A 14285-nucleotide genomic window follows, 5' to 3' on the forward strand; every position below is an offset into this window, starting at 1 on the left:
TATGTACCAGATGAAGGAACAAGATAAAACCCCAGAAAAACAACTGAATGAAGTGGAGATACGCAACCTTCCAGAAAAAGAATCCAGAATAATGAGAGTGAAGATGATCCAGCACCTCGGAAAAGAATGGAGGCAAAGATCGAGAAGATACAAGAAATGTTTAACAAAGATCTAGAAGAATTAAAGAACAAACAAACAGAACTGAACAACACAATAACTGAAATGAAAAATGCACTACAAGGAATCAATAGCAGAATAACTGAGGCAAAAGAACAGATAAGTGACCTGGAAGACAGAATGGTGGAATTCACTGCTGCAGAACAGAATAAAGAAAAAAGAATGAAAAGAAATGAAGACAGCCTAAGAGACCTCTGGGACAATATTAAATGCAACAACATTCGCATTATATGGGTCCCAGAAGGAGAAGAGACAGAGAAAAGACCCGAGAAAATATTTGAAGAGATTATAGTCGAAAACTTCCCTAACATGGGAAAGGAAATAGACACCCAAGCCCAGGAAGTGCAGAGAGTCCCATAGAGGATAAACCCAAAGAGAAACACACTGAGACATATAGTAATTAATTGGCAAAAATTAAAAACAAAGAAAAATTATTGAAAGCAGCAAGAGAAAAATGACAAATAACGTACAAGGGAACTCCCATAAGGTTAACAGCTGATTTCTCTGCAGAAACTCTACAAGCCAGAAGGGAGTGGCATGATATACTTAAAGCGATGAAAGGGAAGAACCTACAACCAAGATTACTCTACCGGGAAAGGATCTCATTCAGATTCCATGGAGAAATCAAAAGCTTTACGGACAAGCAAAAGCTAAGAGAATTCAGCACCACCAAACCAGCTCTACAACAAATGCTAAAGGAACTTCTCTAAGTGGGAAACACAAGAGAAGAAAAGGACCTACAAAAACAAACCCAAAACAATTAAGAAAATGGTCATAGGAACATACATATCGATAATTACCTTAAACGTGAATGGATTAAATGCTCCAACCAAAACACACAGGCTTGCTGAATGGATACAAAAACAAGACCCATATATATGCTGTCTACAAGAGACCCACTTCAGACCTAGGGACACATACAGACTGAAAGTGAGGGGATGGAAAAAGATATTCCATGCACATGGAAATCAAAAGAAAGCTGGAGTAGCTATACTCATATCAGATAAAATAGACTTTAAAATAAAGAATGTTACAAGAGACAAGGAAGGACACTACATAATGATCAGGGGATCAATCCAAGAAGAAGATATAACAATTATAAATATATATGCACCCAACATAGCAGCACCTCAATACATAAGGAAACTGCTAACAGCTATAAAAGAGGAAATCGACAGTAACACAATAGTAGTGGGGAACTTTAACACCTCAATTACACCAATGCACAGATCATCCAAAATGAAAATAAATAAGGAAACAGAAGCTTTAAATGACACAATAGACCAGATAGATTTAATTGATATTTATAGGACATTCCATCCAAAAACAGATTACACTTTCTTCTCAAGTGTGCACTGAACATTCTCCAGGATAGATCACATCTTGGGTCACAAATCAAGCCTCCGTAAATTTAAGAAAACTGAAATCATATCAAGCATCTTTTCTGACCACAACACTATGAGATTAGAAATCAATTACAGGGGAAAAAAAAGTAAAAAACACAAACACATGGAGGCTAAACATTACTAAACAACCAAGAGATTACTGAAGAAATCAATAAAACTAAACGCTGGTTCTTTGAGAAGATAAACGAAATTGATAAACCATTAGCCAGACTCATCAAGAAAAAGAGGGAGAGGACTCAAATCAATAAAATTAGAAATGAAAAAGGAGAAGTTACAACAGACACCGCAGAAATACAAAGCATCCTAAGAGACTACTACAAGCAACTCTATGCCAATAAAATGGACAACCTGGAAGAAATGGACAAATTCTTAGGAAGGTATAACCTTCCAAGACTGAACCAGGAAGAAACAGAAAATATGAACAGACCAATCACAAACAATGAAATTGAAACTGTTATTAAAACTCTTCCAACAAACAAAAGTCCAGGACCAGATGGCTTCACAGGTGAATTCTATCAAACATTTAGACAAGAGCTAACACCCATCCTTCTCAAACTCTTCCAAAAAATTGCAGAGGAAGGAACACTCCCAAACTCATTCTATGAGGCCACCATCACCCTGATACCAAAACCAAAGATACCACAAAAAATGAAAATTACAGACCAATATCACAGATGAATATAGATGCAAAAATCCTCAACAAAATAGTAGCAAACAGAATCCAATAACACATTAAAAGGATCATACACCATGATCAAGTGGGATTTATCCCAGGGACGCAAGGATTCTTCAATATACGCAAATCAATCAATGTGATACACCACATTAACAAATTGAAGAATAAAAACCATATGATCATCTCAATAGGTGCAGAAAAAGCTTTTGACAAAATTCAACACCCATTTATGATAAAAACTCTCCAAAAAGTGGGCATAAAGGGAACCTACCTCAACATAATAAAGGCCATATATGACAAACCCACAGCAAACATCATTCTCAATGGTGAAAATCTGAAAGCATTTCCTCTAAGATCAGGAACGAGACAAGGATGTCCACTCTCGCCACTATTACTCAACACAGGATTGAAAGTCCTAGCCATGGCAATCAGAGAAGAAAAAGAAATAAAAGGAATACAAATTTGAAAAGAAGAAGTAAATCTGTCACTATCTGCAGATGACATGATACTATACATAGAGAATCCTAAAGACGCCACCAGAAAACTACTAGAGCTAATCAATGAATTTGGTAAAGTTGCAGGATACAAAATGAATGCACAGAAATCTCTTGCATTCCTATACACTAATGATGAAAAATCTGAAAGAGAAATTAAGGAAACATTCCCATTTACCACTGCAACAAAAAGAATGAAGTACCTAGGAATAAACCTACCTAAGGAGACAAAAGACCTGTATGCAGAAAACTATAAGACACTGTTGAAAGAAATTAAAGATGATACCAACAGATAGAGAGATATACCATGTTCTTGGATTGGAAGAATCAATACCGTGAAAATGACTATACTACCCAAAGCAATCTACAGATTCAATGCAATCCCTATCAAATTTCCAATGGCATTTTTACAGAACTAGAAAAAACAATCTTAAAATTTGTATGGAGACACAAAAGACCCCGAATAGCCAAAGCAGTCTTGAGGGAAAAAAACGGAGCGGGAGGAATCAGACTCCCTGACTTCAGGCTATACTACAAAGCTACAGTAATCAAGACAATATGGTACTGGCACAAAACCAGAAATATAGATCAATGGAACACGATAGAAAGCCCAGAGATAAACCCACGCACCTATGGTCAACTAATCTATGACAAAGGAGGCAAGGATATACAATGGAGAAAAGACAGTCTCTTCAATAAGTGGTGCTGGGAAAACTGGACAGCTACATGTAAAAGAATGAAATTAGAACACTCCCTAACACCACACAGAAAAATAAACTCAAAATGGATTAGAGACCTAAATGTAAGACTGGACACTATAAAACTCTCAGAGGAAAGCATAGGAAGAACACTCTTTGACATAAATCACAGCAAGATCTTTTTTGATCCACCTCCTAGAGTAATGGACATAAAAACAAAAATAAACAAATGGGGCCTAATGAAACTTAAAAGTTTTTGCAAAGCAAAGGAAACTGCAATCAAGACGAAAAGACAACCCTCAGAATGGGAAAAAAATATTTGCAAACAAATCAATGGACAAAGGATCAATCTCCAAAATATATAAACAGCTCATGCAGCTCAATGTTAAAAAAACAACCAACCCAATCAATAAATGGGCAGAAGACCTAAATAGACATTTCTCCAAAGAGAACATACAGATGGCCAAGAAGCACATGAAAAGCTGCTCAACATCACTAATTATTAGAGAAATGCAAATCTAAACTACAATGAGGTATCACCTCACACCAGTTAGAATGGGCATCATCAGAAAACCTACAAACAACAAACGCTGGAGAGGATGTGGAGAAAAGGGAACCCTCTTGCACTGTTGTTGGGAATGTAAATTGATACAGCCACTATGATGAACAGTATGGAGGTTCCTTAAAAATCTAAAAATAGAATTACCATATGACCCAGCAATCCCACTACTGGGCATATACCCAGAGAAAACCATAATTCAAAAAGACACATGCACCCCAATGTACATTGCAGCACTATTCACAATGGCCAGGTCATGGAAGCAACCTAAATGCCCATCAACAGTGGAATGGATAAAGAAGATGTGGTACATATATACAATGGAATATTACTCAGCCATAAAAAGGAACGAAATTGGGTCATTTGTAGAGACATGGATGAATCTAGAGACTCTCACACAGAGTGAAGTAAGTCAGAAAAAGAAAAACAAATATCGCATATTAACGCATATATGTGGAACCTAGAAAAATGGTACAGATGAACCAGTCTGCAGGGCAGAAATTGAGACACAGACGTAGAGAACAAACATATGGACACCAAGGTGGGAAAGCAGCGGCTGGTGGGGGTGGTGGTGTGATGAACTGGGAAATTGGAATTGACATGTATACACTGATGTGTATAAAATGGATGACTAATAATAACCTGCTGTATAAAAAAATAAAATTCAAAAATTCAAGAAAAAAATAATAAATAAAGGAAGGTGTGATGACAATGTCACATCACAGGTATAGTATCAGTAGGAATGTATTGATATGTATAGGAATTATAAAAAAAGAACCAAGTGGAAATCCTAGAGTTGAAAATTACAATAACTGAAATGAAAAATTAAGTAGAGGTGCTCAACAGTAGATGTGAACTGAGAGAACAAAGAATTAATGAACTTGAAGATGAGCAATAGAAATCATGCAATATGAAGAACAGAGATTTAAAAAGAGTGAAAAAAAAATAAACAGATTCTCAGAGAAATGTAGGACATTATTAAGTGCACCAATATATGTATAATGACTGTACCAGAAAGAAAGGAGAGAGATAAAGGGGAAGAAAAACTACTCAATGAAATAATGGCTGAAAGCCTCCAAAGCTTATTAAAAAGAACAAAAATTTACACATCCAGGAAGCTCAACAAATTCCAAATAGGAAACATGCAAAGAGATCCACAGACACATTATAGTAAAAATACTGAAAGCCAAAAACAAGGGGAAAATCTTGAAAGTAACAAGAGAAAAAAGACTCCTCACTAATAAGAGAACCCCAATAAAACTAACAGCTAACTCCTTAGCAGAAACAAGTATAGGCTGTAAAGCAGTAGGATACTGTATTCAAAGGGCTCAAAGAAAAAACTGCCAAGGAAGAATCCTATATCCAGGAAAGCTGTTGTTCAAAAATAAAGGCAAAATAAAGACATTCCCAGACAAACAAAAATTGAGAGAATCTGTTACTAGCCGAACTACCTTACAAGAAATACTAATGTAAGTTCTTTAGCCTGAAAGCAAGTGACCTCAGACTGTAATTCAAATCCACACACACAAAAAAACAAGAGCACAGGAAAAGGTAATTGTGTTATTATAAAAGACTGTATAAATGCATACTTTTCTACTTTCTTCCTTGTACTAATTTCAAAAGCAATTGTATAAAATAATATTTATATAATGTATGATTAAGCCTATAACATATAGAGATGCATTATACTTGCCAATAACAGCACAAAGGAGATGGGTGGGAGCACAGCTATATTGGGATAAGGAAATGACTCCAGATGGTAACTCAAACACAAGAGCACAAATGAAGAGAACCAGAAATGATAAATATGAAGGTTAATATAAAAAAAGCCATAAATATTTACTTACCCTCCTTTCTTCTCTCAGCTTCTTTAAAAGTCATAAAATTATATAAAGTCATAATTATGACAATGTATTGTTAGGATTTTAACATTTATAGATGTAATATCTATAAAAGTAAAACAACAAAGCAGGGTAAGGAACTAGAACTATGCAAAAGTAATGTTTCTATATCTCACTAGAATTAAGTTATAAAATTCTTAGAAGAAAACATAAGGGTAAATATTCATGACCTTAGATACGGCAATGGATTTTTAGCTACAACACCAAAAGTATGACCAACAAAAGAAAAATTAAAATAAATTTGACTTCAACAAAATGAAAATTTTTTGTGCTTCAAAGGACACTATCAAGAAAGAAAAAGACAACCCACAGAATGGGAGAAAATATTTGCAAATCATATATCTGATAAGGGAATTGAATCTAGAATAAAGACTCATATCTCAATAATAAAAAGACCAATAATCCAATTAAAAATTGGGCAAAGGACCTGAACTGACATTTCTCCAAAGAATATATACAAATGGGCAATAAGCACATGGATAGATGCTCAACATCTTTAGTCATCAAGGAAATACAAATCAAAACCACAAGGATACATGACTTCACACCCACCAAGATGGCTAGACTAAAAAACGTCAGATAACAACAATTAGCTAGGATATGGAGAAACTGGAACCCTGTACACTTCTAATACTAATGTAAAATGTTGTAGTCACTTTGAAAACCAGTCTGGCAGTTCCTTAAAGAACTAAACAGAATTACCATATGACACAACAATTCTACTCTTAGGTATACACCCAAGAGAAATGAAAACTTATGTCCATATAAAACTTGTACATGAATGTTTATAGCAGCATTATTCATAATAGCCAAAAGATGGAAACAACCTGAATGTCTATCAACTGATGAACGCATAATCTTTTACATCCATATCATCGAATATTATTCAGCCATAAAAAGGAATGAGGTATTTAATGCATGCCATAACATGCATGAACCTTGAAAACAATGCTAAGTGAAAGAAGCCAGTCTCAAGACCAAATATTATATGATTCCATTTATGTGAAATGTCCAGAATGGACAAATCTATAGAGACTGAACATAGATTAGTGGTTGCATAGGCCTGGTGCGGGAGGGGGAAGGAGGGTGATAGCCAAAAGGGTAGCAGGTTTCTTTTTGAGGTAATGGAAATGTAAAATTGACTATGGTGATGGTGGTATATACCACTGAATATACTAAAATCCACTGAATATACTAAATCCACACTTTAAGTGGGTGACTGTATGATATGTGAATTAATCTCAATAAAGATGTTTAAAAAAAAACCAAATGAAAAAAGTATATGATCAGTGTCACGATCAAGAGTCGAGGACTCATTAAACATAGATAAAAAGGCACTATGGAACAAGTATATGATGCCTCAGTTTCTACCATATAAATATTGATGAAATAAATCCAAAATTCTATCATTCAAAATTCATTAAGTCCTTTTAATATTAATTAGTGTGGTAGAGAGGCAATTGTATAATAATCATTACAATTTAGGTCTTATCATATGAAATCCTCCCATTTTAAGGAAAAACTATTTTTCTTAATAAACTCAAATTAATAATAATAAACTCAAAATGGATTAAAGACCTAAATGTAAGACCAGATACTATAAAACTCTTAGAGGAAAACATAGGCAGAACACTTTCTGACATAAATCGCAGCAAGATCTTTTGTGATCCACCTCTGAGAGTAATGAAAATAAAAACAAAAATAAACAAATGGGACCTAATTAAACACAAAAGCTTTTGCACAGCAAAGGAAACCATAAACAAGACGAAAAGACAACCCAGAAAATGGGAGAAAATATTTGCCAACAATGTGAATGACAAGGGATTAATCTCCAAAATATACAAACAGCTCATACAGCTCAATATCAAAAAACCTAACAACCCAATCAAAAAATGGGCAGAAGATCTAAATAGACATTTCTCCAAAGAAGACATACAGATGGCCAAGAGGCACATGAAAAGATGCTCGACATCACTAATTATTAGAGAAATGTAAATCAAAACTACACAGCATCACCTCACACCAGTCAGAATGGCCATCATCAAAAAATCTGCAAACAATAAATGCTGGAGAGGGTGTAGAGAAATGGAAACCCTCCTACACTGTTGGTGGGAATGTAAGTTGGTATAGCCACTATGGAGAACAGTATGGAGGTTCCTTAAAAAACTAAAAATAGAATTACCATATGATCCAGCAATCCCACTCCGGGGAATATATCCAGAGAAAACCATAATTCAAAAGGATACATGCACCCCAATGTTCATTGTGGCACTATTTACAATAGCCAGGACATGGAAGCAACCTAAATGTCCATCAACGGAGGAATGGATAAAGAGGATGTGGTACATATACACAATGGAATATTACTCAGCCAAAGAAAAGAACAAAATAATGCCATTTGCAGCAACATGGATGGACCTAGAGATTGTCATACTGAGTGAAGTAAGTCAGACGTTGAAAGACAAATATCATATGATATTGCTTATATGTGGAATCTAAAAAAATGGTAAAAATGAACCTATTTACAAAACAGAAATAGACCCACAGACATAGAAAACAAAGTTATGGTTACCAAAGAGGAAAGGGGGGGAAAGGATCAATTAGGAGGTTGGGATTAACAATACACACTACTATATATAAAATAGATAACTAATAAGAACCTACTGTATAGCACAGGGAACTCTACTCAATACTCTGTAATGACCTATATGGGAATAGAATCTAAAAAGAGTGGATATATGTATAAGTATATGTATAACTGACTCACTTTGCTGTACAGCAGAAACTAACACAACATTGTAAATCAACTATACTCCAATAAAAATTAATTTAAAAAAATGAAGAAAATATATGATCAGTGTCAGGATCAAGAGTCAAGGACTTGTTAAACATAGATAAAAAAGGCACTATGGATTAAGTATATGATGCCTCGGTTTCTACCATATCAATATTAATGAAACAAATCCAAAATTCTATCATTCAAAATTCATAAGTCCTTTCAATATTAATTAGTGTAGTAGAGAGGCAACTATATAATAATCATTACAATTTATGTCTTATATGAAATCTTCCCATTTTAAGAAAAAACTGTTTTAGGTGTTTCCCTCTATGAATAGTGGTCTAGTAATTATTAGATAAGTATCTTTAGAATTCAACAAACATTCACTATGTGATTAGGGTCTGTCACAGTCTTAATTACCCTTATATAAATATCTAACACACAGAAGGCAATAAACAAATGAATGGCCTTAATGGCTGTCATTTATCTATACTAGAACTTAGTCTCCTCATCTACAAAATTAGAAGGGCTGGATACGATCTTTACTTTTTTTTAAAAAAAATACTTTGTGGAGTACTTTATTTTTTTTTAATTTATTATTATTATTTTTTTATTTTTGGCTGCTTTGGGTCTTTGTTGCTGCGCGTGGGCTTTCTCACTGCGGTGGCTTCTCTTGTTGCGGAGCATGGGCTCTAGGCGGGCGGGCTTCAGTAGTTGTGGCATGCAGGCTTCAGTAGTTGTGGCTCGCGGGCTCTAGAGTGCAGGCTCAGTAGTTGTGGCGCACGGGCTTAGTTGCTCCATGGCATGTGGGGTCTTCCTGGACCAGGGATGGAATCCGTGTCCCGGCATTGGCAGGTGGATTCTTAACCACTGTGCCACCGGGGAAGTCCCTGATCTTTTCTAAAGTAGTAGTGTTCAATAGAAATTTCTGCAATGATGGAAATGTTCCACATCTATATGGCTATTCAGCCCTTAAAATGTGACTAATGCAACTGAGGAATTAAATTTTTAATTTAATGTAAATTTAAACAGTCACAGGAAGCTAGTGACTACCACATTGTACAGCATAGCTCTAGGGCAAAATCCTGTGTGAAAAACACATTTCACAATGCATTCCAGTAACCACATACACATGGTAATGTATATATATGTATTCGTAAAACAATACTTCCCTTAATACATATAAAGCCTTGATATTTTCTTTCCTATTCTACTAAATTTCATCTAAAACAAAGTGCTGATCCAACCCACTAACGTGATTTCATAACACTGCACTAAGGCTCCTTTCAGCTCTAAAATATGCTATAAATACTAATGATTGTCCTAAAAGTATGCATTCAATATTTATTTTGTAATCTTAACCACAAGTGACTAATTAATCTGAAAATTTGCCTCAGGTTGTACCAGGTTCTACTTTAAAAGCCTTATAATCATTCCTTCATCTCCCTGTTAAATCAACATTTTTAAAACAGAGGCAAGAGTTGCATGTCTTTAAGAAGTAGAAAACAAAGGTAACATCTTTTCCTTGTTTTTCATACTTCAGAAATGGTAACCAAAGAAATGGCAGGATATACAGGAGAGAGTGAAGGAAATTGTGGGGATAGTGTTCATGTAAAGAGAGAAAGCTAACTTGTTACTGTCATCACCTCCTCTGAATCTCCTCATGACGTCTCCTTCCCCCTCATTCTTCGAGCCTGAAAGTCCTATAAATTTTATCTTTTTTTAAATTAATTTTTACTGGAGTATAGTTGCTTTACAGTGTTGTTTTAGTTTCTATTGTACAGCAGTAGAAAAGTGAATCAGCTATACATATACATACATCCCCTCTTTTTTGGATTTCTTTCAAATTTTATTTTAACTTCATCTGGCTTATTAGAGGACTAGAGAACAAGACTGGTTCCCAAGAGATCACATGTTACAAATTTCAACTACAAAGTGCTTTTAAAAAACCTTAATAAAAGGATCTGGATTTGCTTCTCTACCCTAATCTGCCATCTCCTATCATGAAATCCTCACTAGTCTAAACTATAAGCAGTTCTACAGAAGTTTCATGCTCTCTCTTACCTGTGGGCCTTTGTACATGCTATTCCCTCTTTAGCTAACTTCTAATTTTTCAGGTCTTGGTTTAGATATCAGTTACTCAAGGCAATTTTCTCCACCTTAAGATTAGTCTTGATGCCTCTCATGTATATTCTTCCAGTACTTTGTACCTTCCCCATCATTGCACTACTGTATTAATTGCCTGTTTACTTATCTATTTCCCCTACTAGATTTTAAACCCTTTAAGGACAGGGTGTATATTTTGTACTGTTCACTGATATAAAGATGTTCAATAATTACTGAATGAACATATCGATATAATTCCTTCAGCATTCCACATGTCTAGTGTCATACTCCCTGCTTGGAATGTTCTCCCCAGTTCTATTGCCAGCATGAGATCCTCTCTATAATCTAGTTCTTAATTATCACTCTTTCCTCTGGATGCCTACAGCCCTTATTATTCATACTATTCATTTGATATTTAATCTACTACGTTGTTTTTTAGTTATTCTTGTAATGCATAGATCCGATCTCATTAACTAAATTGTCCAGCTTGAAGATATTACTGTGTTTCTCTTGGTACTCCATTACCTAGCATAGCACTATGTACATAGCAGACATTAAACATCTGTTGACAAAGAATCAAAACTTAAAAGGCTGTTTCTCATACGAAGCTGACAACACTTTAGCGATACAGATGAACAAGGGGTGCCAATTAAGCTTTCTGTCAATTATAGGCAATAAAAAGATATACTGAAGTACGAATACAAATAACAATAAAACACTATTCTTAAGTGAGAGATAATAATGAACACAAATATTAAGATGCACTGTAGCCATAGCTACATTCATTAAAGATAAGTAGTCTTATGGCTTCCAAAGTGACCTGTGTACACAAAAGAATACTGTTTTTCAGACCAAAGGATAATCGTATTTACATATGAATTTAGGGCGGTCTATGTTTTGGAGACATAGATAATTACGGTTTGGGCCTATCAAGGAGCCCTGTCAGCAAGGAAGCTAACTGGTGCTAACTCAATTTGCCGCTTGTTAACAGGCAGCTTGTTATCTTCCAATGCCCTCCAAATTGCTACTTCTGACTGAGTAAAATCTTAACCATTGGCAAACTGGTCCCAAATTCCATTACTAACTTTGGAAAGTAGCCCAGTTCTCCTTGCATTTAGAAAAGTAAGCAGTATGGGAATGGTGTCTACTCTGCCTCTTAAACTAAGAGAAAAAACTGTAAATCCTGCGAGAGTCACCAGCGCTCCAGGTGCCCTCTGCCCGGAACCTTCCGTCCCGTTCCCATTTACTGTACCCCAAAGATTTTCTTCACCCCTTCCTCAAATTTCCAACCCTAACTTCCTTCACTTACTGCTGCTCCAAGTTAGCCCTGACAACCTTTCTTCTTTGTACTGGCTCTGCCCTGAAGACACAAGGGCAACCTTTTCCCTATAGGTCCCCTTGTCCTTCACGCTACACTTCCAACTGAACGGCATCTCACCTGGGAGATTCCAGCAGTTCCCGAGCCGCCGAGCTGACGTGACCTCCATTGCGGACCTGGGCTCCAGATAGAGACTAGGGGCCGGATCGGTATCACGGCGTGCCAACAACGCTTTTCGAAAGCAGCCGCCGCAGCTGCCCAGCGCCAGGAAGGTATCGCGAGCAGCGCCATCTTGAGCGAGGGAAGAGGAACCGAGAGCAGAGGATTGTGGGACGCTGGCGGTCCGAACTCGCTACCTTAATCCTCCTCACCCCCCTCCCTCCCTGGAGGAGAGCGGAAACAGCTTCTCTCTGAAGATTCGGATGCTTTAGCGCAACCGCTTTTTTTCTTCTACGGCCGGTCTTTGAGTGTCTTTTTTACACAGCAGGGAATAACGGAGTAACATTGTCTTTCTCTCTTTTCCTAGATTTGTCAGGTAAAACACAGGATGCGCAGTTAAATTTGAATTTCAGATAAACAATGAATCATTTCTTAGTATAATTATGTCCCAAATATTCCATTTGCTAAATCTGGCAACCCTATCTTGTCAGTCATTTCACTCTTCTCCTGCCGCCTCCAACTCAGTGCCAAAATCCACTCTCTCCATTTTCCCTGTGAATATTCTTATCACTCTCCTGTGTACTAACGCTTAGGGCAGATTAAACTACAGATATTGATTTCCCCGGGAAGGAAGCTTCATCTGTGAGAGTCACTGCCTGTGAGAGTCACTTGCTGTGTTGTAAGTGCTTGCATTTGGCTGATTGTTCTTTTTCGCACAAACTTTGGAGTTTTCCTTTGGTCTTTTGCTCTTGGAAGAGTTTTAAACACACACACACACACACCCTTTACTCTACTAATTTGCCTCTCTACCTCTTCCCTTTGGTTTCTGCAGCATCTAATTATTGCAAAACAGCTAGATTTCGCTGAAGGACGGTAAAATGAAAATGTATGCAGAGAAGTCCATGTTTAATTGTCACCACTATCATCCAACAAAATAATGTTGAAATATGTTTACAGTTATCTAGGAAACTACATTTCCAAGTGTAAATGTAACCTGAAGCCCTGGCGACAGTAATGCGTTTGCAATTTCTATTCATTGCTGCGTTCTCAAACTTTAACACAAGACAGGCAAATAATTATTAACTCCTTATGTAGATGCACCATGGACTAATGATAAGTCTGATGAAGACAAAGGATATGCATGGCCCATGCAGTTAGCTTTACTTTGTTTCAGGATTCATATTACACCCCAGGTTTCCAGGGTAAGAGGATGCTTTAAAGGAATTATTTACAGAAGAATAAAGTTTCCAGTTGAAGGGAATTCCATGTGAAGGAAATGGCATTTTTAACAGCAAGAAGTCGAAAGAAAACACTTCCAGGTTCAGGAGTCTAGGGAGTGTATGGCAGAGAAGAGATGAGCCTGGGTGAGCAGAGGCCTGATGGTGAAGGAGCTTGTATTTCATTTTAAGAAGTTAATGCTTGATTCTGTACCTAGTGAGTGGTTTTAATCAGGAAAGTAACATGATCAGATCTGTATGTTCATTAAACCACTCTGGCTTAAATAGTAAGGTTGGACTGGAGGGAGTTCAGATTGGAGTCATGAATTTAATGCCATAGTCATAAAATAAAGGCCTGAACCTGGCAGTAGCAATCGAAGTAGATCAATTCCAGAGATATTATGGAGATAGGATTGACAGAACTTTTAGTGACTGATTGGATGCTTCTGGCTTATTATTGTCTAGTTGACAAATCAATAATGGCCTCTTTCATTAATGCCTACCTATATCATCATCAGTAAATATTTACTCAGCATCTATTCTGTGTTATCAACACTTTACACTAGAGAAACCCTAGACTCTACCAATGATTTCTATTAGGGCTGAGTATTGCCACTGAATCTTTCTACCCAGGTAAACTATTGTCCAGTAATGCTCTAATTTTTTTTTAATGTAGGAACCTGGGAGTTCCCTGGCGGTCCAGTGGTTAGGGCTCCATGCTTCCACTTCAGGGGGCACGGGTTCAATTCCTGGTCGGGGAATTAAGATCCCAAATGCTGCGCAGTGCAGACAAAA

General features: G+C 36.5%; 1 protein-coding gene across 1 annotated transcript in view; it reads right to left on the reverse strand.

Annotated features, from left to right (window-relative positions):
• The window catches only part of ABCB7 (ATP binding cassette subfamily B member 7), a 143224-nt gene extending 130809 nt beyond the window's left edge, over positions 1 to 12415 (reverse strand). The window contains exon 1 of the mRNA XM_068533725.1: positions 12235 to 12415. Within this exon, the coding sequence (XP_068389826.1) occupies positions 12235 to 12405 (171 nt within the window). The 5' untranslated portion in view covers positions 12406 to 12415. The remainder of the gene's footprint in view (positions 1 to 12234) is intronic.
• Between the last annotated feature and the right edge of the window lie 1870 nt (positions 12416 to 14285).

Source organism: Eschrichtius robustus, chromosome X (genome assembly GCF_028021215.1).
Source record: "Eschrichtius robustus isolate mEscRob2 chromosome X, mEscRob2.pri, whole genome shotgun sequence".
NCBI classification, from domain to species: domain Eukaryota; kingdom Metazoa; phylum Chordata; class Mammalia; order Artiodactyla; family Eschrichtiidae; genus Eschrichtius; species Eschrichtius robustus.